The following is a 27,615-nucleotide window of genomic DNA, read 5'->3' as shown; positions in this document are numbered from 1 at the left end:
TTTCCTTTTAGAAAGGCAAACTTTTTAAAAATTTCTTTTTTCAACCAATGGGGGAAACTTGATTTTTGGCTTCTTTTTTTTTTCCGGGGAACCAAGGAAAAGTAAACCCCCCCCCCCCCCCCCCCCCCCAAAAAAAAAGAATTAATTAATTTATGTTTTCCTTTCCCGGAAATGAAGAGTAATTCAGCTGAAGCAATGTCTTACTATATCGCTCGCACGCACGCACGCTTGTTCATTTTTAATTGTTATTATTTCCTTGGTCATAAAATAAGTACGCAGTTGTTGATTCATTTTTCTCATTTGGAATTTTAGTAGCTAAACAGAACCCTAGAGTTACTGATTCTGGAATCTCAGAATTCATCGTCGTGTTTTTCAGTTTCTTTTAAACGTTTTTGTTATTTTCTGGATTTGAATTCTAGGGTTTGATTTAGATCTCGCGGTGTTGATCTGATGCTTTTCTCAATTATGCTCCACTGAATACCTTGGGAATCATAGGAATCGAAGTAAAGAATTGAAACCGAAATGAGAATATAGTGGTTCTGTTAATTATTGTAAGATTATGCATTTTTTCTAGTTTCGCAGTTCCTGTGAACCCTGGGTGGGTGGTCATATAGACCGTTGGTTATATCTGCAAATTTTGCTTACTTTAAAATACTATTAGTTATAGTTACTTATTATTTAGAAACGCATTTGCATATGCCCATTTATTTGTTGGTTGGTATTTATTGTTATTTAATTATGAAGGTAACTTATTGTTTTACATATATAATTTGGTAGCTGCATTGATGGGTCTTAATACATATCATTTACTTGTAGTACTTATGTTATTTTCTTTTGGTGTTTGAAGGTTCTCAAAAAACTTTGATTTACAATGTCTATGGTTGACGAACCGCTATACCCAATAGCCGTTCTCATAGACGAGCTGAAAAATGACGACATCCAGCTACGGTTGAACTCAATCCGTAGGCTATCTACCATTGCACGTGCTCTTGGGGAAGAACGAACCCGTAAGGAGTTAATCCCCTTTCTGAGCGAAAACAATGATGACGATGATGAGGTACTTCTTGCAATGGCAGAAGAGTTGGGGGTCTTCATTCCATATGTTGGGGGAGTGGAGCATGCACATGTTTTGCTCCCACCCTTGGAAACCCTTTGCACTGTTGAGGAAACCTGTGTGAGGGACAAGGCTGTGGAGTCATTATGTAGGATTGGGTCTCAGATGAGGGAGGGTGATTTAGTGAACTGGTTTATTCCTCTTGTGAAGGTTAGATAACTTATTTCCTTCTATGTTCAAAATTTTATTTAGTTTTTAACGTTCGATGCCTTGTTCTAGTTCTAACCTCTATTTCCACGTGCCTAACCACTGGGCTAGCCCTCAAATTATTTATGGAGAGGCATGCCTTTTATATCTTTAAATCTATGACATGAAAACATCAATTCATCAGTGTCCTGCACATGTCTATGTGCATTCATTACAATGTTCTGTAGTTTTCAATCCTTTCACCCTCAGCAAATCCTTTGTTCAATGCGTATTGTATGTTTTTTTTCATCAGAGGTTGGCAGCTGGTGAATGGTTTACAGCTCGAGTATCTGCATGTGGGCTTTTTCATATTGCCTACCCTAGTGCACCAGAGACATTGAAGACGGAACTGCGGTCAATTTACAGTCAGTTGTGTCAAGATGACATGCCTATGGTTAGAAGGTCTGCTGCAACAAACCTGGGGAAATTTGCAGCAACTGTCGAACCTGCTCATCTGAAGACTGATATCATGTCCATATTTGAGGATCTTACACAAGATGGTAATTTAATGCTCACCTTGTTTTCTCGCCATCTATATTTTGTAATTCTATTAATTTGGTTAGAGTGTTTGGTCTGTACTTTAAGAAGTTGGGTGTTATTATTTCTGTGTCTTCACATTCTCAGTTTTGTAAATCTATCAATTTGGTTAGAGTGTTTTGTCTGTACTTTAAGAAGTTGGGTTTTATTATTTCTGTGCCTTCACATTCTCATTGTCTCTTCGAGTTCAAAGTTGGAGTTCTCACAATTTTTTTCATCTCAGATCAAGATTCTGTTCGACTATTGGCTGTTGAGGGCTGTGCTGCTCTTGGAAAGTTGTTGGAGCCCCAAGACTGTGTTGCACATATCCTCCCTGTTATTGTTAACTTCTCTCAGGTAAACCTATTATTTGGAATGTCAAGTTTTGGTTTCTGAATATTTTGTGCAGGTTTATGCCCAGAATTTGCTACTTTTATATTGCTAGCATGGTTTTCATGGTTATATTCATCCTATTTTGTCATAAAAAGGCTGAATGGATGGTTAAGGCATGTGTTTGGAAGCTGTTGGTCATGACACTGGAGTGTCACTGACAGTTTTGTGTAACCAAAAATACATCAATGAATTTTGTGTATCTTGACATTTTTTCTTATCTCTGAACAGGATAAGTCTTGGCGTGTGCGTTACATGGTTGCAAATCAACTATATGAGCTTTGTGAAGCTGTGGGGCCTGAGCCTACAAGGTATTTATTGTCATACTGCAGCCATGTGATAAAGATAGTGGAGATCAGTTATTTGACCAGACATTTGTCTGGCCAATTTTTGTTTAGCTAAGTCACACTTCCCATCTGTAGGGGCTTATTTATGGCCTTTGATTTTTTTTTTTTTTTCCTTTTGAAATATTTGATATATGGTGGTTGTATTTGAAGGACGGACTTGGTTCCTGCTTATGTGCGGTTGCTTCGAGATAATGAGGCTGAAGTACGTATAGCAGCTGCTGGCAAAGTTACTAAGTTTTGTCGGATTTTAAGCCCAGAACTTGCAATTCAGCATATTCTTCCATGTGTGAAGGTATGCATGCTTTAATGAAAAGTTTTTCCTTCCTTGGTGCTGTTTGCTGTTGGCTCCAATTTATACTTTCTTTTGTATTAGCTATTCAATACTTCTGAATGACCTTTGCAGGAGCTGTCATCAGATTCTTCCCAACATGTCCGGTCTGCTTTGGCTTCAGTTATAATGGGAATGGCTCTTGTATTAGGAAAGGTGAGAATGTCATGTGGTTAGTGCAGTTATTGTTTCCAGGGAAGAACTCCATTATTGATCATTACATACAATAATGGCGGTATATCGGATTGGATTTTTTTTCAATTAAAAAAGAGTTTGACAAATCAATGAACTGGAGCTGATATGAGGTGTATATGTCTTTTACATTAAATGAATCTTTTTGATTGGATGGTTGGTGGAGCTGAATATGTGTTGGATAGTCCATACATCTGTGAAGAAGTTGGGAAGTAAAAAAAGAAGAGACGTGTATCTGGTCCATATGTCAAATTTAAATTCGGCTAACTAAATGGTATGAGTCAATGAATCTCAAATTACATTCTTTTCAAATTAAATGACATTGTGGAAGATTGACTCTGAAGTCTGCATGCCGAGGAGGGCTACTTGACGTAAACATATAAAACCGTTTCTCAGGTTTTTGTTGTACATCGCATAGATTTGGCCTGCAAATTACCCCCTGAGATAGATGGAGTGTTCTTTCTGGCTTTTGTTTTTTGTTTGTTTTTTCTTTCTTTCTGGTTTGTGCTTGGATGAGATAGTCAATTGGTTTAGTCTCAATCCCGCAATCAATCTTTCAATCTTATGATAGCGTTGTCTGATTAATTGCATTACTTGCATGCATCTCATTACGCAGGATGCTACAATTGAGCAGCTCCTTCCCATTTTTCTTTCGCTTCTGAAGGATGAATTTCCGGATGTGCGCCTTAATATCATTAGCAAGCTTGATCAAGTGAATCAGGTCAGTTCAGGACTGAGAAAGTAAATGCCGGTGCTAAATACATTATATTCTCAATTTCCCCCCGTGTCTCCTTTTGATGATTCTTTACATGCTTTTAAACACAATGTTTTCAGACCTTACTCTTTGGGCCTTTTTGGCCGTTCCCTATCAAAAGACGAATGGCTAGACCTTTTTAAGAGAATGCTCAAGCATGTTATTCTTGCAGGTTATTGGAATCGATTTGCTATCTCAATCCTTATTACCAGCCATAGTTGAGCTTGCGGAGGATAGACATTGGAGGGTTCGGCTTGCAATAATAGAGTACATACCTCTGTTGGCAAGTCAGCTAGGTGTAGGGTTCTTTGATGATAAGCTTGGTGCCCTTTGCATGCAGTGGCTACAGGATAAGGTTAGTGTATTCCTACCTTTCAAATACATGTCAGTTCATGATAAGCCTTGGAGGGAAGTTAAATTGTTCGTTTTTTCCCTTCAAGCTCGCATCTGTATCAAGTTTTATCAACTCCCTACCCACCTCATCTCTCTCTCTCTCTCTCTCTCTCTCTCCACCAAAAAAAAAAATTTAAGAAGGAAAAAAGGAAAAAAGGAGAAAGAACTTGTATATGTGCATTAGTGATTTTTGATTTTTTGATTTTTAAAAGCATTAGTAATTTCGATCTAATCTTGGTACATATTTCTCTGTTGCAAGTTTTTCTGTCTAATTATCATATTTGGAATCTATTGCAGGTCTACTCAATTCGTGATGCTGCTGCTAACAATTTGAAACGTCTTGCAGAAGAGTTTGGCCCAGAATGGGCAATGCAGCATATTATTCCACAGGTTTGTTTATTTTCTGGTACCCTACCACATTTTTGACTTTGCAGCTTTCTGCTCTTCTAGTTTTAAGTTGTGTATCTTATCTTTATACTCTACTCCTTAAAAGAACTGGGAATTTACGTCATTTGGGCAGGTTCTGGAGATGATTGACAATCCACACTATTTGTATCGAATGACAATTCTACGTGCAGTCTGCCTCCTTGCCCCGGTTATGGGTTCAGAAATCACATGTTCAAAACTGCTGCCAGTGGTTGTCAATGCATCAAAGGACAGGTATATATAATCCATGAACTGTGCGTACCAAATATTAGAGATATGATTTAGCAGCTATTCTGTTTGCTGGCCTGAATTATTATGTTTCCCCTTCAGAGTTCCCAACATCAAATTTAATGTGGCAAAGGTGCTGCAGTCCCTTATCCCCATAGTTGATCAGTCTGTGAGTATCTACACCTGAATCTTGACAATTTCATTTCTGAATGTTTTCTGTAATTTGTTATTCCAATGTTCAATTTATGTTTCTTCTTACTGGGGCATGAAAATTGCTGTGATCCAGGTGGTGGAGAAGACAATTCGGCCCTCTTTGGTTGAGCTGAGTGAGGACCCAGATGTTGATGTCCGATTTTTCGCTAACCAGGCACTTCAGGCAATTGATCATGTCATGATGTCCAGCTAGCCAGGATTCTTTACACTCTAGGAGATGTTGATTGCATATGTTTAAAACGAAGGCATCATTTCTGCATATCATCAGAGTAGTTTATATGTTCTTTGCTGGAGCGTCTAAGTGTGCTAGTATTTTGTGCCTAACGTCTGAGTAAGTGTGCTAGTATTTTGTGCCTAACATGCGGGACCGTTTTGAGTTGCCTAAGTTTATGAAATATTTAGTTCCCGTCGTATATTGGGAAAATGTGTAATATTAGCTTCCAGATTTTCTTTGTACTCTTCCGCAAATTGTTTCTTGTCTTCATCGGTCTTCATCGGTAGGAAGATAAATATTGTCTTAGAATTGAATTGAAGAACCGTATTATTTTGTTGGTGAATATATTCCTTTTTTTTTTCTTCCTAATATTTAATATTTGTTGATGCTTTCAAAACGAGATTGGGTACTTTCAAATCTCCGTTCATCTCCGTTAAAGAGAAAAACTTACTATTCTTTGTTTCATGTTACTTTTTCTATATCATGTTATGAGAGACAGAGAGTTAGGTGTACGAAACATGTGATGTAGAAGTTTTGCTCGTCGGTTAGATTGATATTTGAAGCTTTTCCCAGTATCATTATTGATAGAAAATAATTTTAATTTGTGAATTATAATTGGATTCGCTTTAAGTTGATTGTCAAAACACAATTACGAATTTGCAATGATAGAAGCGAACCAAATAGGACGAGGACAATACCTGTTTATTTCATGTTGAGGATTTGATGAGGGATGCATTTTTTGGGTGGTGGCAGTCTAAGCTGCCAACCCACGTGAAAAGGATCCCAGTTTGGTGGGCATTTTCGAGAGAGAGAGAAGAGAGAGAGAGAGAGAGAGAGAGAGAGAGAGAGAGAGAGGCCAAATGGTGGCACTTGTCTTGTGTTTAATTCCTCCACGGCTCTCCATGATGCAGACGTAAATGGAATATTATGTCTTCTCACCAATACAATACAAAACAAAATTATAGTGTTGCTAGCATTCCCCCCATCCCAGTTGCCATCAACCTTTTCTCTTCTCTCTCTCTCTCCAACAACAGCCCACCACCTTGTCAACGTCCACGCCCCAGCCACTTTCCCCACCCACACCTCAAGACCCCGATTCCCTAAGCCAAAACCCACCACCCCACCCCGATTCTCTCTCTCTCTCTCTCTCTCTCTCTCAAAGAACAACCCATACCCACAACCAACTCCCAGCAACATCTCCCAAGATCTTCCACCCGACTACACTACCCCATGCCGTTTTTCTTTACAAGTTTTTATTTTTTCAAACGTTATGTTTTAATATTTTTAAGTTAATTTCAAAAAGGTTTACAGGTTTTTTAAAAACCAAGATAGACACATGCGATATGTAATGAATTGATCAGAGACAGCCGTAAAAGTTAAATATGGGGGTTGAAGCATTTGCAACCTATACGACCGATGGTTCGCACCTGGTGCCCCCCCAACCACCAAATGAAAGCTTCGTTTTACTGCATATATCTAATTAGCTAGCTGCTGGGTTGGGTTGGGTGCACATGCAAATGCGCATATGATGGCAGTCTTATAAATACTGCCATAAAACAAGTCCAGCTCTCCATGCATGATCTTCACGATATGGAAGTAGCAGAAGAAAAAGTAGGAGAACGAAAGAGAAATATGCCATTGCCATCCAAAACTCAGGTATTTCATAGACATATGATGTGTTATGTGTACTGTATAATTAATTACTAATATAGTATTGTCTCTGCGCTAGCTATATGATTAACTACCTTCTTCTAGCATTGAACCTAAAGAACATACATTATTTGTTTCTGCAGAAAAGGATTGGGCAGTAATTTCATGTGGAACACTCATTTGAGCAAGAATGCATCACTAATTTTAATAGACGGAGGGCACCATCTGCAGCCCCATGAAGAAACCTCAACCACGAACCTTCACGAGGGGCCGTCGTGGGAGACGAGAGGGCATGTATGGCCTTCGTCAATCACTTATACACTTACACTTTCAAGCTTAAGGACGACAATATTATATAATTTGTTTTCATCAGAATATACAGGTTTTGGCGACCAAGTATGTATGTATGAGTAAGATCCCTCAGCTAGCTATAGGGTGACTTCATAAGCTCATGCTAAGAACGCATACCAATTGATACTTCAATTAAAATAGGTCATTTTACAGATTGTATGAGAAATATTTCATTTCCTTTTCTGGTTGTAACCAAAACATTACAAGGGATCGATATTTTCCTAATTTGCGCATTACCATTACCATTTGAGAATCATCATGAGTTAATTTTTCAGTACTCCATGTATGAGCATTAACATTATGAAAAGGACAAGACCAGACCCCAAACATAAGAACAAGAAAGAATACGTACATGATGATAGGAACGATACGAAGCCCTTCTCCTAGTACGGACTGATTTAGATGACAGCTAGCTAGTAATGATCTGGTTTCTCTGTCTTTTCCCAACGTTTAACACAATTCATTCTGATAAGAAGAAGAAAAAAAAATGTAAAAAGCTTTTACACAAATTATTAATTGCCCTTCGATTTCCTTCCACGGCTAGGAGAGAGAGAGTTATATACATATATGCTACTAATTATAATTAACAAAGGCCTTAATATGAGTTATCATTTCTTGGGATCGAGTTTTCGAGAGCTGAGACTTATCTAGAACCTGAAATGCATGCCCAACACCTTTGTACACCACACACTCCACCTTCATCTTACCAGCTCTGTTGCTGTTATGATCCAATGCACAACAAAACTCTAAGTTTCTATCTTTCAATATATCCATCTCTGAAATGCAAACCATGGTAGCCCAAACAGCCCTTAGAGAGCTAGCCCTCTTCAAAGGGTTGCACCATGGATGGTCGCGATTAGCGCCACATGGCAGCGCCAATCGCCAGTAAGTATCAGAAGCTGCCAAGCTCAAAGCAGACCTAGGTTGCTTCACCATATTGTACTTCTCAGAACTTGTTCTTGCCTCTCCCCCAAAAAATGGTTGCAGCAAAATTGTACCCTTGATAGTTAAAGGCTTAATTAAGCTTGAAATAATAATTTGTTCATCACAAGGACCGTCAGAAATAATATTGCAAAGTCTTGTGGCCACATTATGGGCTATATTGGCACCCGCACTGTCCCCCACTAGGAAAATTCTAGAAAAGTCACACTGCCTTGACCACCATTTATTATTAGCCCCGCGTTGACTTAGAGCTTGTTGCTTTAGCCACAAAAGGGCCTTCAACCCATCTTCATACGCTGCTGGGAGAGGGTGCTCAGGGACCAGTCGATAATTCACAGACATGATTAAGCAACCGGCTTTGGCTGCTAGCTTTGCTAAGAATTCATGGTAACAACTCCATGCGGCTGAGCCAACACAAAACCCACCTCCATGGAAATAGACTAGAAAAGGGAGCTTGTTGTCATTTCCATGGCATTTGGGAACATAGAAACGTGACCAAATGTTTGTGAACTTGTCAATGACCACGTCCCTGGATGTCACGCCTAGCTCGGGAGGCACTGCGGTTGCGACACATGGAACAATATGGGGTCTCTCCACATGTCCATCTTTGTACACTTTAATAAGCCCTTCAATTTCCTCAATCACATTCCCATGTTGTTGGTCATGCTCATGAGGGTTGGTTTTTGGGTTGAAACTTGGATCTAAGGTGATAGCAGCCATTAATCTCTTTGCTCTCAAATGAAGAATGTGAATGAAAACTTCGGAGAGATAGCACAAAACTTTGAATAGAGTTTTGGGCAACTAAGGAAACGTTTGTGGCTCTGCGTTCCTTAAATAGATGATGAAAATGCGAAAATGATAAGGCAAGGAAACCTAAAGTTGGGGTAGCCAAAGAGAGGAAGAGAGATCAACCCATCTTATCCTGCCAAGTGGGCAATTGGGTCACTGCCACATGTCTTCACGTGGATCTAGTGTAGTATAGGGGCCACGGGAGTGCCCTTTGGTAACCCAGTTGATTAACTAAATTGTCAGATTAATCAAGTACTAATTTTCTTCAGTCGGTAAGTCATAAGTGTAAATCGTAATGTGACCTACCCATTAATCAGATGCATATTAAAATTAATTAGTTGGGTTTAATTCAAATCAATGAGAATAATTTTCACATAGAAATCATATGGTTGACCTTTGACTATAATTACACCATTATGTTTTCTTATACGGCTGGGCTTGGAAGCAGCTTTTCCTTTTAGAATATGTGCATGACATTGTTAGACATTTTAAAGCGACAATGGTACAGCATTAGGGACTTGAGTGGAATCAAAGCACTAGCTAGCTAGAGGGACCTCACTTTTCGTTGCCTCCCAATACCATCTTTTCAACGGCATTATTTTTAGGGACGTTATGCTTCCACCAAGGCAAAAGTAGAACCAGAGCATTATTAATCTTGAAAATTATCTCCTCCCATTTCCATATATGTTAGAAGCCCCCTCCCCCCTGTGTTTCAGGACGTCCATGGAACATGCACCTTGTGTAAGTCATCAGTGGATTTTTCCATGGTCAAAGGCTTTTGGCTTATCAAATGTCACATAAATTTTTATTATGAGACCCACTTTGAAAAGGATCTTAATGGGAAATATCTGAAGAATATGGTACATGTATGTTGTCAGTTTTTACAAACAAACAAGGAGCATCAGTTGAGGATAAGAGAATAATTGTACTACCTGGCTGATTGTTCTTGATCGTGCTATTGTACCTTCCTACCACCTAATATGTCACACCAAAATTTGTACAATATTCCTTATCAAAACAGGAATTAGTAATGTTGAGTTGAGAATACTCCGTTTGAGAGTAATGGTACAAACACCAATTCTTTTAATAATTTGTTGTTTATCAAACCGATAATGACATAGGAATTCATGTCATGTTACAAATTCTATATTTCAAAGCGAATATCATTGAGAAAATAATTGGCAAAATTAAACACAAATAAATTACTGTTACAAATTACATTAACAGTATAACAATTGGCCTTGAATCACAATTTGCTGTGGGTCTAGTTAACGCGTCATGCCAGTCTGAAGCTGTGGAGGCAATGGCGATGGCGATGCCATTGTTGCAGCCAGTCGTTTCTGCCTTTCGACGTTGCCATGCCAACCTATGGACATGTCAAAGCCCTGGTTCTGAAGCTGCCTATACTCTTGGCACAAAGCACATTCCTCGCAGCAAAAATGGACGCAACAATCTGTGCAGGGCCTCTCCTCCAACAAATATTGCCCTCTCAGTTTGGATCGATAGAAGCACGAATACAAGCACGAGCAACCCACCAAGCACAGCATCAAACTGTAAATAGTCCCGCTTACTCCACAAGCTGCATGCATATCCATATTTAAATTGGATCATATGCATGCAAATTGCAACAAACACATAAATTTATTTATATTTCATGGTATGATAGAGATATATATAATTAATAAAGGAAAATAAAAACTTACAAGTTGATCCCCTGTCCACAATTTCTGCAATGCGTCCAAATGTCACACACGGACACCAACACGTCAAGCAACCTATACACAGAAAGAATTGATAAACCATTATCACTGACAAACATCCGCTAAAGTTTTAATTTAGCGGTGAAAGATAAAAATGCGACATGGCACTTACAACTGCTAACATCTTCACAACAGTTGCAGAGCCCAGTGGACCAAGGCACTGGGGAATGAGGAGTATTATTGCTGATCATGAGCGGATCAACCGGAATGCCGGTGGCTGTGAGAGGAGGCGCTGACGGCGGGGCCGGTCTGTCCGGAGTGACAGATTCTTTCTGTAACTCAGCCATGCCCATATGCTCTTAAAGATCGATGATCTCCACATATATATAAATACTATATATATATACATGTGCGTGTGCGTGTGGATCAAAGAGATATATAGTTTCATAATTAATCAACGTGCCTCTTCGTAATAAACCGTTAATGGATGAAGGGATATGTAACAACCTCCAAACAGAATTAAGCCTTCTGTAAGAACCGTATTGCCCAGATAAACATCTCAACTTGGAACAAGTCATCTAAAACAATTTTTTTAAGCGTGACATTTTCCTGGTACATACATACATAGCACAACCTCTCTCTTAATGGTACCATCCTTCCTCGTCGACCAAATTAATCTATGTTTCATTTCCATTAACGTCTTTTACTACACTATTGAAATTTGGACTGGATCTACTTGGTAACGTGGCGAGGTGAGGTGAGTTCAGACTTCTGACCTTTGATATGATATAATATCTCTAACCTTCGCACTAGTTTCGTATCTTTTTCGTGTTAGAATGATTCACCTTTCATTTTGATAATTTATTTCGAATGATCAAGAAGAATGAAGCATAATAATTTCCACGAAATGAATCCCCTTGTAATACGGTGTAGTACGTAGGGCTCTTCGTAGTGATATTTTTTCTTATAAATATGTAGTGCCATAGTATATAGATAGGTCATCGGCCATTCAAGAATTTGTTTTTCTGGCTGTAACAATGGCTGCATATAACTCCAATTCCAAATTGGCTCAACCTGAAAAGCAACTTCCTCAAGGGCAATGGTCCACTGGCCTTTTCGATTGTTTGGACGATCGTTCTAATTGTACAAATTTTCCTACCATGGATAAATTCTCCTACTTCTTTTTCTTTTCGTTTTGCTTCTTCGTGACTGACATTTCTTCTTCATATTTCATTTTTTTGAAGGTCTTCTCACTTGTTTTTGTCCATGCGTCACCCTTGGGCGGATTGCGGAGATTGTTGACAGAGGGACTACATGTAATTAATTCTAATATATATATATATATATATATATATATATATATATAAAACCCTTACTCAATATGTCAATTGTTCATTAAAATGTTTGAGTAAAAATAGTGACTAATGAAGTAAAATATATATACTTGGCATGCAGCTCGTGGGATGGCTAGCCTCAACGCCTACGCAATGGGGTCTATAGGTTGTGGGTGGCTATATTCTGGAAAATATCGAGCCAAGTTGAGAGCAATGTTTTCACTACCAGAAGAACCATGCGGTGATTTTGTGCTCCATGGCTGCTGCTGTGTCTTTTCTATTTGTCAGGAGTACAGAGAACTCAAAAATCATGGAATCGATCCCTCCATAGGTAACTCACAACTCACAACTCACAACCCTATTTAAATTAAGAAATTGATATATGGGCTCAGAACAACCTTATCTTTTTCAAATTTTAAAAAGAGTTTCCGAGTATTTGGGCTTGGACCCTCCTTACTTGTTGGGCCTACAAAAACTAATCACAGGCCCAAATAAACACTGGGAGCGGCTGATTTCGATTAGGTTCAAATTCGTGCCCCATCAATCATGGTGTGCTGTGCAAATAGGAAAACACAATTTTTTTTTATTTTTTATTTTTTTCTGGGTGTCAAATTTTCCACATTTAAAAATGATCATGAATCTTATTGTTGTGCATGGTTGTTTTCAAGGGTGGCAAGCCAACGTTGAGAAGTGGAACCGGGAAGGGATCAAGCCTCCGAATGTCGAATCGGGCATGAATCGTTAAGTTACTGTCGTCTTATGTTAAAAATTTATTATGAGTTTGGTTTAAGGTTTGCTTATCAGATTGATTGTTTGCGAGTATGTATTTATGTTCATTCTCATTATGTGACCGCCAAAAACTTTCGTACATGTATTATTATTATATATGTATTTAATTTCTGTGCTTGGTTGCCCTTTTTTGTTACTTTATGCGTCTTAAGCTACCCATTTATGTCCTTTTGTGCTACATATCAGCAAAGCAGGGCCCTTGTTTACGTGTGCAAATTCTATGAATCACCTTTAATGGAAAACTTTCTAATTTTAACGTTAAACAAAATTAATTATCCCAAGTCATTATCGTCGACTTGCATGAACAAGGCAGAGGAATTTAATAAGCATGCAGAATAGACATGTGCCGACGTACGGACAGAGACAGATTCTTGGACTTGGATTCATTTGGAGACATGACAGATATGCTGATTATCTCCATCATTATTGACCGCAAACAAAGTATTTTCTGTTGTCCAAATTCTTCTATATATAAAATCCAAAAGTTACTCTTTTTCTGCAACCCAACCCAAGACACCATTCATTTCCTTCACAAATATCCCTACTTTCAAGTTTTGTCACAGAATCTGGTTTCTGTCTTGAAATTCAACATGGAGGTGATGAGCACAAAATCCAGTCTTGAATTTGATGATGGTGGTGCTTATGTTGATGATGATGTATTTTTCGCCGATATCACACGGCAGATTTTGCTCTTGACCGCAGACAATGAAGATTTTCCTAAGACCAAAACCACAAGCTCATTTAGTACTAATGTCACCAAACGTAGCTTTGACATCCCAGCTCCTGATTCATCATCACTTGGGTATATCAGTTGGTTGGGAAATAAGAACACTGATTGTTCAGTTCCAGCTTCGCTTTCAAAACTGTGGGAAAACAGCAATGGGACTGGAGTTTTTATCCCTCAGGCTGTAAATCCAAGAAGCAATTACAAGCCAAGTACTTGTTCTCATCCTTTCTTATGATTCTTCTTTTTCTATAAATTTTTAAATGAATAAAATTGGGTTTTATTTAATCAATTGATTCAGTTCAATGACTAAAGTTTTTTTGGTCCCTAGCAGGAAGGATGAATAACAACACAAGAATTTACAAGCGGGTGCACAGCAAACAGTGATGAAAACAAAGTTTTTCCCTTTTCACGGATCCAAAAATCTCAGATAGATACTGTCTTGCCCACAATGTTTCTACTAACAATTCAAAAATAAACGGAACACAAACATCATGTTGTAAAGAAAAATGTAGGGTGACAATCAAATTTCATTGTATTATTTCATCTCCATGTTAAGTTCGAATTAATTGTAACTTATTCTTTTTATTCACCTAGTCTATCTATTAATCATGTCGTTTGAGCCAAACTCAAGTGATAATGATGCAAATTTAAGATAAGGCCTCATTTAGTTCATGAAAAATGAGGCTTGAGGATGGGGAAACAATTAATTTCCCATGTTTGGTAAGTCCGAGCATGGGAAATCGAAGCCCTCCTTCCCCCATAAGTTTTGCTTACCCCATATGAGAAAGTTTAAGAAAATAAATTAATATTAAATACACATTTTTCATGACTATATTGTCTCTATTAACAATTTAGAATTACAATATAATATTAAATGCATTCTTTTTTTATTTGATTTCACATGAGTATAATTGGAAAATTAAACTAACTTGGTTTTACATTCTTAACCAAACATGTAAAATGAAATCAAGTGATATTTCTTGATTTCTTTCACAGTATTACCAAATATGATAAAAGAATCTCAATTTCCCATCCCTTGAGAAATAACATGAGAAGTGATTTCCCCTCAAATTCATTCCGTGAACCAAACGGGGCCTAAAATTTATCTAAGAATTTGGTAACCACAAATGCTTTCAGTCCCCTGATTATCTGATAGGATTAGTATTAGCACATTTAGTGTGAAAATGGGTATACATTTCCATGCCCAAGAGCAAGAGGGCATATATTTAATTTAATTACATGTTAGAGAACGGCCACTCGGCTTTCATTAAGTCGATCACTGACGTTTCTATAAGCCAAGATGCAGGGCCTAACCTATGACTGATAAAAGAAAAGCATCATAAGAAAAATGGGGCCTCAAAGTTGAATCTGCATTTTCATAATTAACCATCTTCGTGGTCTCAGCACTACAGCTGGTTTACTAATAGTGGGGCAATAGCAAATTCTTTTTTCTTCTTCTACTTTTTTTGCAAGTCCTAAGGCCGGGTCGAGGTGAAAGCGAAAAAACATTAGTCCCTAGGACGTGCCAACCATAAAGAACTGAGTGCTCGGAGACGAGAGAAGTAGTCACTGATGACGAGGAGGGCACGAGCTGCTTGACGAGTGGTCAGAATACGATGCATTTGTTGTAGTGTTTGCTGTCTCAAAAGGTCAGCCTAACAAGTGAGAAAGTATGCACATTATTTATACATATCCAACATATATGCACAACGATACTACAAACAAATCACAAGAAGAAGATAATTCGCAAATAAATCCACACACTTGTTACCTGGTGAAGGAAGTTCTCAAGTGTGGCAAGCTTGCCCATAGCAATTGCCATTTGGCCCATGTAGTCTGCAACATTGCCAGAACCAGTAGGTCCATGAGTACCTGAGCAAAGTGTGTCTACAAGAGATTGTTGCAAAGCTTCCATCCCTTGTGACAAGGCATCTTCAGCCTGTTGGGAGGATTGCTGCAGATTACATATGCCCATCAACTGTTGATCTGTCAAAGGTTCAAGCTGGTTCCCAAGTATCTGAATATCCAACGGTAAATTAAAAAAATAAAATAAAATAGACCAACTTGAATATCTATACTCGTGTCGGGCCAACAGGGCAAAGGGTAAGCAATTTGGGAAAAATCAAATAGAAGATCACCTTCAGAAGTTCAGACGAACGGAATCCACCCAACCACATAAAGCACCTTTCTGCAGGTGTTTTCCACATGCCAGAAAGCATGTGAAATACATCAGTCTTTGCAGCAATGCTCTTTAACCTGAATATTTCATCATAATGGGTCATTACGCTATCAACAAGGATCCGCAATTCGTTATCACCCGTATGGGAATTCACAGCTGATCGCATATCATGTATCAGTCGTTGATGTTCGTCAAGCCAGCGCGCATACTCCAAGTCAAATGCTAAGGCCCCTGAAAAGTACAACACGTTATAAGTTCACTGTCCGCTGTGTAAATTATGATGTTGATCTCTAGGCTTAACATCATATATTTACTTGTCTGCCTTTGTACATTCTTTCTACCAAACAGTTAAAAAAGGACAATTTAATAATTGGCTAATATAGTATTACTAATTACAATTTTCTTGGATTTAGTTGTTGCCCTATGGATGAGAATCCTTACAAGGAATGAAGTTTTCCACACACAAAAATACTATTCATGTGGTTAAAGCAATTTACCATTTCCTGCCATTGAATGACCATTATCCCCAGAAAGTCCAGTTGCAATAAACATACCCTGCATTGAAATAGTAAACATATAATGAAAGAAGAAATACAGATATATATTTTATGGATAGAAACTTTAAAGTCCTTCACCTGCTGCCTTGCTCGCTGAAGCTCTTGCTCTAGATGTGAAAGCCTAAGTCGACTATTTTCCAGCTGCTGGACATATGCCTATCCAAAACCAAAACCTATAAATGATCCAAATATGTTGTATTCATTAACTTAAAAAACAATGCAACTTTTCATTCAACAGACAAGGATTCAGGGGGGCATCAATTAACTAGAAGGGTACCAAAGAGGTAAGCTAATTAATAAGGGAGCAGAACCAAAAGGACAAAAAGGGTAATCTAACCAAAAGAGCACAGTGAATGAGAAGCATTTATAAGGCAAACCTAAATCATAGAGCTGACAGTGAATCTTCAGGGTAGTCTACACCAAGATTTTATGTCTCAACGTTTGCTAACATTATTACGTATAGAGCTAAAAGATCCAGAGCCCAGGTCCCAGGTCCCAGGTCCCAGGCCTAGGCAGATGAAACTTTAAAGAAAAAGATTTCCAAAAATGTGAAAACTGCAAAGTAAATGAGAAAAGATGCATACTTTCTTCCTTAGACGACTCTTCCTTGCTGCTTCTCGATTCTGGGCCAGCCTACGCAGTGTCTGGAAATTAATTAGCCCAAAAGATCAGCATTCAAAAAAGAAAAATTACCATCCAATCCAAGCACATGACTTTGAACAACAGTATAGATATATCTAACCTTTTGATCTCCACTTCTTTCCCTGGGCTGTTCCATTGAATCCACTACTGTTAGTGCTCCATGCGGAATTCCATGAAGCTAAAAAAGAAAAAAGAATTCAAATTTCATATTAAACCAATTCACTTTGACTCAATTCAAGAAACATCCCTAGCTTGGGTAGCTAAAATTTAGAGTAACATATTCGGTTTCGAAGTAAATCAATTTAGAGATAGGCCCACCATTTATCTGGATTCTGGACAGAACATGTACTAATTGAAAGCCTTCTGGAAGCTAAAAACAACATGGATGGCAATCAAAAAATTCCAAGTTTCAAAAGATTCTAAATTCCAAGCTGACACCCACCCACCCATTAAAGCCTATGGATAGATTCCTAATAAACAGTGCATAGTAACACGGCATATGCTCACGAAACAGAGAGAGAGAGAGAGAGAGAGAGAGAGAGATGAAGGTACTTGGTTTTTATCATCGGTGTCAACGTCTGTTGAGGTATCATCAGTCTGCTGGCTGTTGTCAGCCATGGCTGAATCACCCCAATTCTCAAAGTGTCCGTTTCCCGACGACGTCGTCCCTTTCTGCTGGTGGTACATGTATTGGTGATGCCCTGTCTCTACACAGCCTCCTCCTGTCCCGGTTATTGTTGAGCCTATGTCCAAACACCCAGTGCTCTGCACAAACAAACCATCCCATAAGCCCAACAAGAAGACACTGAAGCTAAGCTACCTATATCATAGTGCAAGAGAAGAAAAAGAGGGGGACTTGGGTTGGGTTGAGTACCGTGTTCAAGGCCCCATAGTGCAAGTTATTAGGTACAACAGCAACATTGTTTGCTTTTAAACTGAACATTGAGCCTACAACACATTAAAACCACACATATAAATAACAGAATACATATAATACTAGAGAGAGAGAGAGAGAGAGAGAGAGAGAGAGAGAATACTTGGGATTAAATCAACAGCATCATCGTGAGGGAAGACAGTAGCGGACTGTTCAAGCTCTCCAAGATCCGTAAAACGCGTTTGGTTTCGGTTAGTGTCGTCTCCTCTGCTTTTGCACAGCACAGATTCACAGAAACAGAGGCGCTGGGTTATTATTTAGTGATAAACATAAATGTTAAGACTTTTTTTTCTGTGCACATAACCCATTTCTTCTAAACTCTGTTAACACCCAAAAAAACCATAACTTAAACAGAGACCCAGAAACCAAAAACATAACCAATTAGCGCAGAGAGAGAGAGAGAGAGAGAGAGAGAGAGAGAGAGAGAACAATAAGTAGACCTGAAATAGAAGGAAGAGTGGGAATACAATTCTGGGTTTGTTGAAGCTGCTTTGAAGCTCTGCATTTTTTTAAGTGACTTGGTGTTCCTTTCTACCTATATCTCCTTTAAAGCAAAGGAAAGATAAACATGATCCTCATAGGGACTTTTTTAAGTTCTCGAGTAGAAGAAGAGGAAAGAGGAGAGAGAGGAAAGAGGAAAGAGCAGTGAAGTGAAGAAAATCTTGATGTACCTTTAAGAAGAGGATAGCGTATCAGGACACCCTTTTTAATAATTTTAAACACCAGGCTTTTTATTATTGCTTTCTGACTTGGGATTTTAGCTTCCCAATACCCCAGCCCAACATTTCTAGCCCTCCCTCAGTCTCTCCCTCTGGAGCGTCTCTGTCACTCTCTACAATCCCTGCTCTCCCCTTTTGCAAACCCAAAAACCAGTCCTGGACAAAACCCAAAATAGAAAACTATGTGATCACACAGTTTGAAAACGAAGAGGAGCGTGTGGAAGAAGAGGTCCACTTGGCCCAAGACAAAAAAAAAACGACCCCTATTTAGTTGATTCTCTGTTTGCTTCTGGATCGTCTAGGCTCTCTTCCGCTGCTATACTGTGTAGTGGAGAGAGAGAGAGAGAGAGAGAGAGAGAGAGAGTCTTCGGCATTGATGCTCTCTCTCAGTCTCTATCTATCTCCCTCTACAGAATTATAATAATAATTTTACTAGTATCACTGTAAGTCTGCAGCTATATACGTATCATGGGGAAGAGTGTCTGCGCGCGAAAAATGATGGGATGTGTAAATCAGATTTTCAGTCAGATGAGGCCAAAAAGCAATAAAAGTATAATATAGATTGTGTGTTGTGTGTTTGGAGTTTGGCTTTTACCCTCTCGTCTCTGCGGATTTATTAGTACTTATTTTACAATGGAGGATTTTAAATGAGACGTTGCTTGAAAGGAACCTCTTGGTAATGGCAAGCAGTTTCAGCCGCTTAGCCTCTGCGTGTGTGGCAGTGGCTGGCTCTCACAGCACACAGACAGACTGATCATCATCTGCATTGTTTTGTAATGTAAAATTAAAATATTACATTTAGCATTTTTACATGCATTAACATTACATTTATTGTGTGTGCCACTGCCAAAGCCGAAAAGAATATGACGCATTTCATACGGCAATCGTACATATGATGGCGTGTCACTTTCCCTCTGGTGGTTTTTGGTCTTTTCCTGCGTCTTTTCTCCGGAAACTCGTTCTGGTTCTGCTTGCCTTTGGTGTCTTTGGTGATGAAATGTGTGAGCCTCACGTGACTTTGTGGATCTTGATTCTTGGATGACACATTACTAAACCCATCGCCAAGCCTTTCCTTTCCCTCTCTAGCTTATTTCCTGTACGTTCGGATCCTTCCTGCAATCTCTGAACTTCTGAAGTTTGCTGGGTTTGTAATGTTGTATGACTAGCACAAGTTTCCTGGCTCTTCTTTTGTCACTCCTTTTTCCTTGAGCCCGAAAAGGGGAAAAGGTAGCTTTAAGCCTGTAACTGATTCCCAAACTTGGACTTGGGAAGTGTTTAACTTTTTAGACACAAGATATTTTACTCAATGGCTACAGAAGAATACTGATAGAATCTGATAAAACTCATACAATCTTTGATTGCATATGCATCTCAACATGACGGGCAATTGTACAACAATCAAATATATCCATGATTTGAGAAATTCACGAGTTACATATAACCACGACCAAGACCCCCCCAAAAAAAAAAACCAAGTTACAGACAACAAAAAACAAGTGATACCTCCAATGGGCACATCCTGTTACTGTAACTTGTAAGTATCAAATGCATCACTTGGGAGAGCAACTCCAACTGAATATATTGGATCCTGATCAACTTTCTTCTCTCTTCAACTCGAACCAACCCCGTGAGGGTACATGAACGTAGCTCTGCCTAAAGCCAATAACTTCAAACAAAGTTCCCACCTATCATGTTTTCCCTCTTTTGTGTGTGACAAAGATTATATATATCCTATAACAAAACTCAAATCAAATAAAAACGATTCATATTGGATAAGTAACTAACAGCAGTTAATTACATTGTACATTTCATAACACAGTTAACTTTTCAAGCAGGGAGTGTTTCTTGTGTGTGGTTATCAAAGCGGTGGTGAGTTAACACTTCCCTCGCCCGCGAGCTCCTATGTTGAAGACGCTGGTGTAGCATCTCTGACATCTGGTGGAAGAACTCAGCATCCCACCTATGAATTAACAAGGGGTCTTCTGCATAGCAGATATAAATAGATGTAACAGCACTTTCCACAACCACCATTGCCAGTCCCACCTGAAAATACATGATCCATGTTAAACATGCCCTATTGAATTGAAATTAAAAGCAATTTGTATGCTCTAAATCAACCAAAACTCTGTTTAGTGCTTAGGAATAGACAACCAAGAAGTAATCTAGTCAATATGTTACAAAATATGATGAAGGCATTAAGAAAATTACCAAGACCATTCCCATCAGCATTGCAGTGGACCCCACCATAACCACCCTGTCCCTATATTTAATCCATGTCCAGATCCCTGAGCAAGTACCAGTGATAAGTCCACCCAATAGAGTGCCCATCAACAAAACAGCACCTGAACAATCATAGGCAACGAGTGCCTCCACTCCTGTAGACTGAAATAACTCCCAGGCATCCCTCGCTGAATGATTAAAACTTTTTCCAGAAACAGCTATCTGTAGAGAAGGGTCACTGAAAAATAACTACTTCTACACAACTTCAAGAATACAGAGAGAACTAAGTGATAATCGTTGAGGGTTTGAGATAGCACCACTACATAACAAGGGTGATAAAATTTTAGCAAAAAGTTGTGTGTTTAGGATCAAATAGAGTAACAATCAAAAACCGACCACCACGAACTAGAAGTCTCACATTAAAACATGTTGCTGTTTTCTTTGCTAATATAAATATTACTGTTGTTAACAATTTTGCTGTTCCTTTTACAAAGATGCAAGGATTGGCAACTGTTGCTGATTTTTTTTTCCCCACATGCAATCCTTGTAAAGGTTATGAGGTATCTAAGCAGCCTTGCTCTAGGTGCAGTGCAGCAGATTTTTTTGGACAGAAACATGTTACTTTAATCCATAAGCAATTAAATGCAAAGTAAAAATGACAGTGGTTGTTAACAGAACACTCCAAAACTACCTGGACATAGGCATACTTGTTAAAGAAACGGACAAGAGTCTCCACTAGATGAAAGAGGAAATCAACACAGCAAAGTAGACACTCATTGTTGCCAATCTTGGATCGGAGTCCCCTGATCTGAAATATATTTCAGAACTCTAAGAATTAAATTACTCACTCTCAAACTAAACAGAAATATTAATGAACCGTCCCTTAGAAAAGAAAACGCAGGCATGTGTACCTTCCACCGAAGTGTCCGAATGGCAGCTGTGAAAAGTGAACCATAGCAGATGCTGCCAAAAGAAGTTGTGACTGCATACCGAAGAGACTTCATCAGTGAGTTCGGAGGCATTGATGATGCCTCTCTACCACCATGGATAAGTACAAGAAACACCATCCCAGAAACTATAACATGTACAGTATTACAGAGTACAGCACCCGTCCAAAATAAGCTTATAGAGAGAACCTAAGTACATGTACGACAGCATTATTAGTGTCATTAGATGAGGCATGTAGTAAAGTTTTACTGCATTTCATATCCCAATAACAACAGATGAAAGAAGAGCAAAACTTGCCAGCTCACCACAAGAAGCCACCAACGTCCACCATCTCCAATGCTTGAAGCTACAACACCAGCTGCCCCAAAGGACCATATTCCCATCCATAGAAGCATAATAAGCATGAATGCATATGCTACTCTCATAACTTCACGTAAACTCCATACCATCTTGACAGCTGCTTGTAGCACCAGCATGGTAAATGGAAGTCTATTGATTAACAATAGAGTCAGAAAGACTGCCATTGGATCTGATTATTCCAATTCTAATTTATCTATAGATTTTGTTTGTCTTTGTGCGTAGAGTGAGTGAGGGACATGTGTGTGTGTGTAGAGAGAAAGAGGGCGAGAGACAAGGACAGAAACAAAGATGCTCTATGATCGGAAACTACCAGGTTAGGTTTAGAGAGAGATGGGACTGGTTATATAATAGGGCAAGCATAGACAGGGACAGAGAGAGGAGGATAGAATAGAGAACAATTATAGTCAATCGTGAAGACAAAGTCAACCATGCCTAAAAACAATACGACTGGAAAAAATTCCTTCAAAACCCAACTACTTGGGACGACCCACAAGGCATATGATATAAGATTCTGAAAGGAATCCCAACCTCATGCCTTAATTTATAAAGATAGGCATGTCAACCCTGCAATCTAGCATCATGGTAGAAATACCACAATGTGTATAATTAAATACATACATAGATTAACAAATATAAAATTTCAGTTTATCCCCTACCAAGTTTCATATGCAGCTGAGCCAATAACAGCCCAAAATACTTTGTAGTATGTAGATTCCCATAACTGAACAAAAACCTATATCATACATCCTCTTCCCCCTTTCTTCACTTAAGTTAAAAGAAATCATGTTCAAATTTTAAAAACAAAATTTCAGGCACAGTTCCATTGTAACAGTCTAACCAAATGAACAAGAGAAATCTCAGCCTCATACCTGTCAATTACTGAAATAACATACAAAAACTGCAACACAGCACCAATCGCAAATGCAACGCCCCAGAAAAACTGTTCCATCCAAAATAATAGAACGCTAATCACAGCAAGATAAGTAGTCAAGATGTGAACCGCAACCTTCATCATGTGATTCGCTTGAGAACTGAGGAATAACAACCAAGTCCAACCAAGAACAGTCCCAACTCCACCGGCAAGAGCATAAAGCGGCCAATAGTTCTCCGTCAATCCCCTTTGATTTTCCAAAAAACGCTGGGTGTACCTATCTATGTTTAGCCTATCTGTTTTCTTAAACCTATTGAGCCCGAGAACCGTAAGAGCACATCCCATTAAAACCAATTGAATTAGAAATACTCCCAACCAAAAAATATCACGCCAACGACGCGACGGCTCAGAAGCCAGGGTTTGACTACTGTCTGCACTCCTCCGACTTGAGATCACATTCTACAATCAAAAGAGATCATACAATAGCAATCAAATTCAGAAGCTTCGAACATGAATTGGAGTGAAGCCATCAAATTCAACTAAACTAATAGAACTTAGGTATAATAAAAGGAGTGAAGCCATTAAGAACTTTTGAGACATAATATATTAATTGAAACTGAAATTAACTCAGGTATAATAAAAGGAGGAATCCAACTCCGGCCAATGATCAATAATTACAGTTCAAAAAGATGATCAATTACAAGATTGAAATACTATTCACTAGGTCCTAAATTGTACTGAAAATAGCCATAGTGTGAGAGAAAAACGAAATTGAGTAAAAAACTTTAGTCTTTGCACGCCGCAATGGATTCCAAGTGATTCAAAACTGAACGAATAAAGTTCAAGTCTTGCATAGTGAATGAAATGAAGGTGAAGTACATAACACAAGGAGTGATGTAATTACCGGATCGGCGGTGGCGACGGAGGCCGAATTGACGGAGGAGGACGAGGAAGAATAGGAGCTCTGCGAGATGTTCATGGTGAGAGGGACAGAACGACACGCATTGTTAGAAAGAATGAATTTGAGGGTTTTGTGGAAAGAGAGCGTGAGGTCAATGAAGGGTTTATTAGTTTTTAGGGTTTGGTTTGGATTAACTTACAAAGGAATAAATATTAAAGAATGGAAATTTGGGAAACGCTGAGAAATGGAGGGGGAAGAAACTGAAACTCAACGGCTAAGAGTGAAAAAGAATGACTATTATTTCGATTTGGTCTGAGTTTGACCAGTGCAGAGGAGAAGATGCCAATGTCCTGATTTGCCATTCTGTGATTTGTGCGGGTGTTTTTTGTGAGTGTGGGTCAGGGAGGAGACTGGTCCAGCTAATCTACTGTGGCATTAATCTATAAGCTTTTGGACGTGTATTTTTTTTGTTTTTTTTTTGTTTTTTGTTTTTTGTTTTTTCTTTTTTTAAATTTTTTTAAGGAACTTTTCTATTAAGAGGGGTGATAGCATACTAAATTCAAACACACTACACGGATATTAGAACTCGAACCCAAGACCTTGCATGAGAGAGTAAATACTTCAAACCATTATACTAGTGAATCCTTTGCTTTTGGACGTGTTCATTAGTAACATAGTGGGCCTTTATTTTAATCTTATGAGAATTCGCTGGTATGCAATGCAACAAAGAAATTAGGCATATAGTAGACAGTGGGAATTGCAAGTTTGGTTGTGCCACTAGCCAAATAGCTTATGGAACCATAATCGTAATGGACAAAAGCTCCACTATATGTTTTCTAGATAGGACATCGAGTGTAAAGATACATGTTTTTAACTAATTGAGCTACTTTTTTTATTTTATCATAAACCAATTGAGCTACTTAACTTGTACTCTTTTCGCCCATGTTATCATTTTCTTATCTTATTGAAGACCAATTATCTTCCCAGATGCCGTAGAAAAGGACCTACATATCTTAAGTTTTATGACAGTCAACTTGGAACGGTTCAAGTCAAAGATTACCTAAACAAGTTTTGACGGGCCATTGACTTTAGAATACCTTGTACCGGGCCTCTTTATGCCAACGGTAGAGGCCCAAAACCATTTTCCAAGAGTAGTTTACTTACTCAACGACAAGACGTAACCGTTGTATCTGCAGCTTTTGCCCAATTTTAAAATTAAGCTGAAGCTTCACACTTTGATTTAATTAATCTACTGTATCAACGGCAGTACTATGCCGCTAACCTGTAATTATAAGTTAATAAAACAACACCGCAAATTAAAAATTAAAAAAAAAAAAAAGAAAGAGAAGAAGATGTAGATTTGGTAACATGGACAAACAAGAACTGAACAGGGAGGCAGGTTCCTAAAAACTATAATTAAAAAGAAAAAGAAAATGGTCAAAAACATTACGCCTAATTTATCTGTCTAGCATTGGTTGGGGAAGAACCCAACCACCGAATTAGCGATGTCGAAACCGACACGTGTCCCTTGCTGTTGGACATTCCCAATGATTGACATCGAGGAGGGCGTGGGCGCGAACGCAAAGCAAAAAGTCCCCTCCGAGTCAATCGGTATCAGGTAATTTTTAGCCGGTAACGGTAACACTTTCCCGTCCGCGAAGTGAAACGACACCGTTGGCACCTCAACGCTCTTCTTCGACGACAAGTCGTAACACACGTCGAACAGCGCCGCGCCTTGGGTGGACGTCAAGTCCTTGGTGCCTTTCACGAACGCATCACGGAGCGCGTTGTAAGTGTCCGTCTGCAACCGAGTCACCGCCGTGCCCGAGTCGATGATGATTCCGCCGTTTCCGCTGTCGTCTATCTGAAAAGCCGACTCGGGAATCGGTAGCAACTCGCCGCCTACGCTCAGTCCGGCTAGGCCGATATAGTAAAACGTGTCGAGCTCAGGGTTACGGCGTAACGGAGCCGTCACGGCATTGGGATGGAGCGGGGAGTTAAACTCAAGAGTTGAAGCCGAGTCAGAGTCACGGTCCACGAGGCAGTAGGAAAATGACGTAGCATTGAGCTGGGAAGGAAACGACAACGGGCCGCCTCCAAGTCCGAGGAGCCCAGACGCGCCGATGAACAAGCCCTCGTTGGTATGCCCACAGCCGATGGCTATGTCCTTCGCCGCAACCCCGCCGATGGTGATGGTCTCCGTGACGAAGTCGCCGACGGTGTAGGAGCCGTCGCCGTAGGACACCTCGTAGAGACATGTGTCGTTGCGGCACTCGAACACGTCGAGGGACTTGCACCGTTGGTTTTCGCACGAGAGAGGCGAGAAGGAATCCGAGGAAGTCGGCTCGAAGATGGGTTCGGCTTGTTGATAGCAGTCGGCGCAGGGTGCGCACTGCACCCAGCTGACGTCACTACCCGTGTCGAGCACCACGTAGGCCGGACTCGGTGGTTTGCCGATTCCGACTCGGGAGAAGTACTCGCCGCTTCCCTGACTCGTCCCGGAAATGACGGGACCCTCAAAACCCTTGGCTTCCTCAAGCTCCAACCCGTTGCCGGTATCCACGGGTTTAAGATCCGACGTGGCAATGCCTTGAAGAGCCAGATCTAACCGGGTTGTGAGAGATCTGACTCGGGCTGAGTCACGCTCGAGTCGAGCCAAAGTGAGCGACTTGTAGTCACTGTGGGAAGGCTTGTGAAGTGAAATTCGAGAATGTAGCGGCAGAGAAAGTGAAGAAGCAGCTGAGGAGCTCTGGTCTTGTTGGCTCAATGCCTGCGTGTGAGACTCCGACGACAGGGCGTTTAAGGTCGTATGAATTGAAGCAGCGACGTCGAGCACTGTCGTTTTGGAGCTAAGCGGTGAGCTTCGAGAGTGAGCTAGTTGGAAGTACAGCAAAAGAAAGCAAAGAGAAGGAAAATGTAGGAGAGGAAACCCATTTTGGGCGTTGAGGTCTGGAAGAGAGTGTGAGGTGGGGAGGTGGGGAGGTGAAGTGTGAGATTTGAGGACTGTTGATTTATTTAAGAGCGGAGAAAAGTAAGCATAATTGCAGGAATCACGTAAAGGACACTGAAAGAAAACAAAGGCAAATTTATGGGGTGGAGAGGAGAGGAGGAGATTTGGATGAGGAGACGAGAGGAGGAGCATACAGCAAATGGTATAAGTCCAAAATATGGGGAGGGGGCCTCAAAGAATTTGCACGAAGGAGTTTTGTTTTGTTAACATTAAATTTGGAATTGTCATATGTTACTTTTGGATTTTTCTTTTCATTTTTGCAGAGTTTTGTTCGTGTTTCATTATCTTTGCATTGCATTGCATGTATGTATGTTATTAGAATAGTATTTTGTACCATTTCGTTCGTGTGCTTGCTAATATTTCTTCTTCTTTTCTGGGGTTTCCCTTATTTTGGGATTCGGTTGCTTGAAAGATAAAGAGAGCTTTTTAAAGTAAAAGATGTATTAAAGTTCACTCAAAGGCATATTAGATGGGTCTTTTTATTGGGATTATGGGGATAAGCGTGATTCTGGTAATATAATGCTTATTTTCTCAAGCACTCTTTGTTGACCAATTTAAGGACTAATTTGATATATAAATTCTAGCCGCTCTCTTCTTCTTCGAGTCCCAAAGAAAAATTCCATGGAGAGGGGAGGAGGAAGAAGCATCTTTGTCCCTCCTTCCCTCCTCTCTCTTCGCCTTTTTCTTTTGG

At 39.5% G+C, this 27,615-nt stretch overlaps 8 protein-coding genes and 1 long non-coding RNA gene across 11 annotated transcripts in view; 4 read left to right on the top strand and 5 right to left on the bottom strand.

Annotated features, from left to right (window-relative positions):
- The window catches only part of LOC18791216 (serine/threonine-protein phosphatase 2A 65 kDa regulatory subunit A beta isoform), a 5,964-nt gene extending 292 nt beyond the window's left edge, over positions 1 to 5,672 (top strand). Inside the window, exons 2-13 of the mRNA XM_007225488.2 lie at positions 848 to 1,264; positions 1,554 to 1,800; positions 2,061 to 2,173; positions 2,438 to 2,517; positions 2,704 to 2,845; positions 2,957 to 3,037; positions 3,690 to 3,794; positions 4,000 to 4,182; positions 4,518 to 4,610; positions 4,741 to 4,880; positions 4,977 to 5,043; positions 5,161 to 5,672. Coding sequence (XP_007225550.1) covers positions 872 to 1,264; positions 1,554 to 1,800; positions 2,061 to 2,173; positions 2,438 to 2,517; positions 2,704 to 2,845; positions 2,957 to 3,037; positions 3,690 to 3,794; positions 4,000 to 4,182; positions 4,518 to 4,610; positions 4,741 to 4,880; positions 4,977 to 5,043; positions 5,161 to 5,280 — 1,764 coding nt within the window. The 5' untranslated portion in view covers positions 848 to 871 and the 3' untranslated portion in view covers positions 5,281 to 5,672. The remainder of the gene's footprint in view (positions 1 to 847; positions 1,265 to 1,553; positions 1,801 to 2,060; positions 2,174 to 2,437; positions 2,518 to 2,703; positions 2,846 to 2,956; positions 3,038 to 3,689; positions 3,795 to 3,999; positions 4,183 to 4,517; positions 4,611 to 4,740; positions 4,881 to 4,976; positions 5,044 to 5,160) is intronic.
- LOC109947918 lies at positions 6,185 to 7,558 on the top strand. The gene is made up of 2 exons (XR_002270705.1): positions 6,185 to 6,957; positions 7,095 to 7,558. It is a non-coding gene; the product is annotated as an uncharacterized LOC109947918 (long non-coding RNA).
- On the bottom strand, positions 7,713 to 9,054 carry LOC18793116 (probable carboxylesterase 6). Its single transcript, XM_007224749.2, has one exon. The coding sequence runs from the start codon at positions 8,962 to 8,964 to the stop codon at positions 7,876 to 7,878; it is 1,089 nt and encodes a 362-aa protein (XP_007224811.1). The 5' UTR covers positions 8,965 to 9,054; the 3' UTR covers positions 7,713 to 7,875.
- Positions 10,086 to 11,158, bottom strand: LOC18791461 (protein PLANT CADMIUM RESISTANCE 11). The gene is made up of 3 exons (XM_007226707.2): positions 10,906 to 11,158; positions 10,737 to 10,808; positions 10,086 to 10,612 (listed from the first exon to the last, which is right to left on the bottom strand). The coding sequence occupies exons 1-3, from the start codon at positions 11,084 to 11,086 to the stop codon at positions 10,302 to 10,304; spliced, it is 564 nt and encodes a 187-aa protein (XP_007226769.2). The 5' UTR covers positions 11,087 to 11,158; the 3' UTR covers positions 10,086 to 10,301.
- On the top strand, positions 11,742 to 12,992 carry LOC18790885 (protein PLANT CADMIUM RESISTANCE 9). Its single transcript, XM_007224994.2, has 4 exons — positions 11,742 to 11,876; positions 11,978 to 12,049; positions 12,189 to 12,398; positions 12,736 to 12,992. Exons 1-4 carry the CDS (start codon positions 11,771 to 11,773, stop codon positions 12,810 to 12,812), a joined length of 465 nt encoding a protein of 154 aa, XP_007225056.1. The 5' UTR covers positions 11,742 to 11,770; the 3' UTR covers positions 12,813 to 12,992.
- LOC18793063 lies at positions 13,262 to 14,128 on the top strand. Of its 2 annotated transcripts, none has more exons than XM_020555936.1 (2): positions 13,262 to 13,792; positions 13,915 to 14,128. In XM_020555936.1, exons 1-2 carry the CDS (start codon positions 13,447 to 13,449, stop codon positions 13,965 to 13,967), a joined length of 399 nt encoding a protein of 132 aa, XP_020411525.1. In that variant the 5' UTR covers positions 13,262 to 13,446; the 3' UTR covers positions 13,968 to 14,128. The 2 variants fall into 2 exon arrangements, with proteins under 2 accessions (XP_020411525.1, XP_007224476.2); XM_007224414.2 differs by having other exon boundaries at positions 13,912 to 14,128.
- On the bottom strand, positions 14,712 to 18,826 carry LOC18793834 (transcription factor HBP-1b(c38)). Of its 2 annotated transcripts, none has more exons than XM_007226654.2 (11): positions 18,336 to 18,826; positions 17,999 to 18,102; positions 17,836 to 17,909; positions 17,514 to 17,726; positions 17,062 to 17,139; positions 16,904 to 16,963; positions 16,398 to 16,475; positions 16,260 to 16,317; positions 15,722 to 15,993; positions 15,355 to 15,600; positions 14,712 to 15,238 (listed from the first exon to the last, which is right to left on the bottom strand). In XM_007226654.2, exons 1-11 carry the CDS (start codon positions 18,398 to 18,400, stop codon positions 15,092 to 15,094), a joined length of 1,395 nt encoding a protein of 464 aa, XP_007226716.1. In that variant the 5' UTR covers positions 18,401 to 18,826; the 3' UTR covers positions 14,712 to 15,091. The 2 variants fall into 2 exon arrangements, with proteins under 2 accessions (XP_007226716.1, XP_020413849.1); XM_020558260.1 differs by having other exon boundaries at positions 17,999 to 18,215; positions 18,336 to 18,824.
- On the bottom strand, positions 19,944 to 24,409 carry LOC18792022 (CTL-like protein DDB_G0274487). The gene is made up of 7 exons (XM_007227431.2): positions 23,918 to 24,409; positions 23,012 to 23,472; positions 22,088 to 22,271; positions 21,746 to 21,970; positions 21,526 to 21,642; positions 20,823 to 21,056; positions 19,944 to 20,657 (listed from the first exon to the last, which is right to left on the bottom strand). Exons 1-7 carry the CDS (start codon positions 23,990 to 23,992, stop codon positions 20,442 to 20,444), a joined length of 1,512 nt encoding a protein of 503 aa, XP_007227493.1. The 5' UTR covers positions 23,993 to 24,409; the 3' UTR covers positions 19,944 to 20,441.
- On the bottom strand, positions 25,257 to 26,933 carry LOC18790316 (protein ASPARTIC PROTEASE IN GUARD CELL 1). The gene is given in 2 exon segments (XM_020555270.1): positions 25,257 to 26,801; positions 26,804 to 26,933. Coding segments are annotated over 2 exon segments (1,467 nt in total). The 5' UTR covers positions 26,849 to 26,933; the 3' UTR covers positions 25,257 to 25,379.

The sequence above is a fragment of the Prunus persica genome, chromosome G1 (genome assembly GCF_000346465.2).
Source record: "Prunus persica cultivar Lovell chromosome G1, Prunus_persica_NCBIv2, whole genome shotgun sequence".
Lineage (NCBI taxonomy): Eukaryota > Viridiplantae > Streptophyta > Magnoliopsida > Rosales > Rosaceae > Prunus > Prunus persica.
The sequence above is the reverse complement of the archived record's forward strand: the minus strand, read 5'-3'. Positions and strand labels throughout refer to the sequence as shown.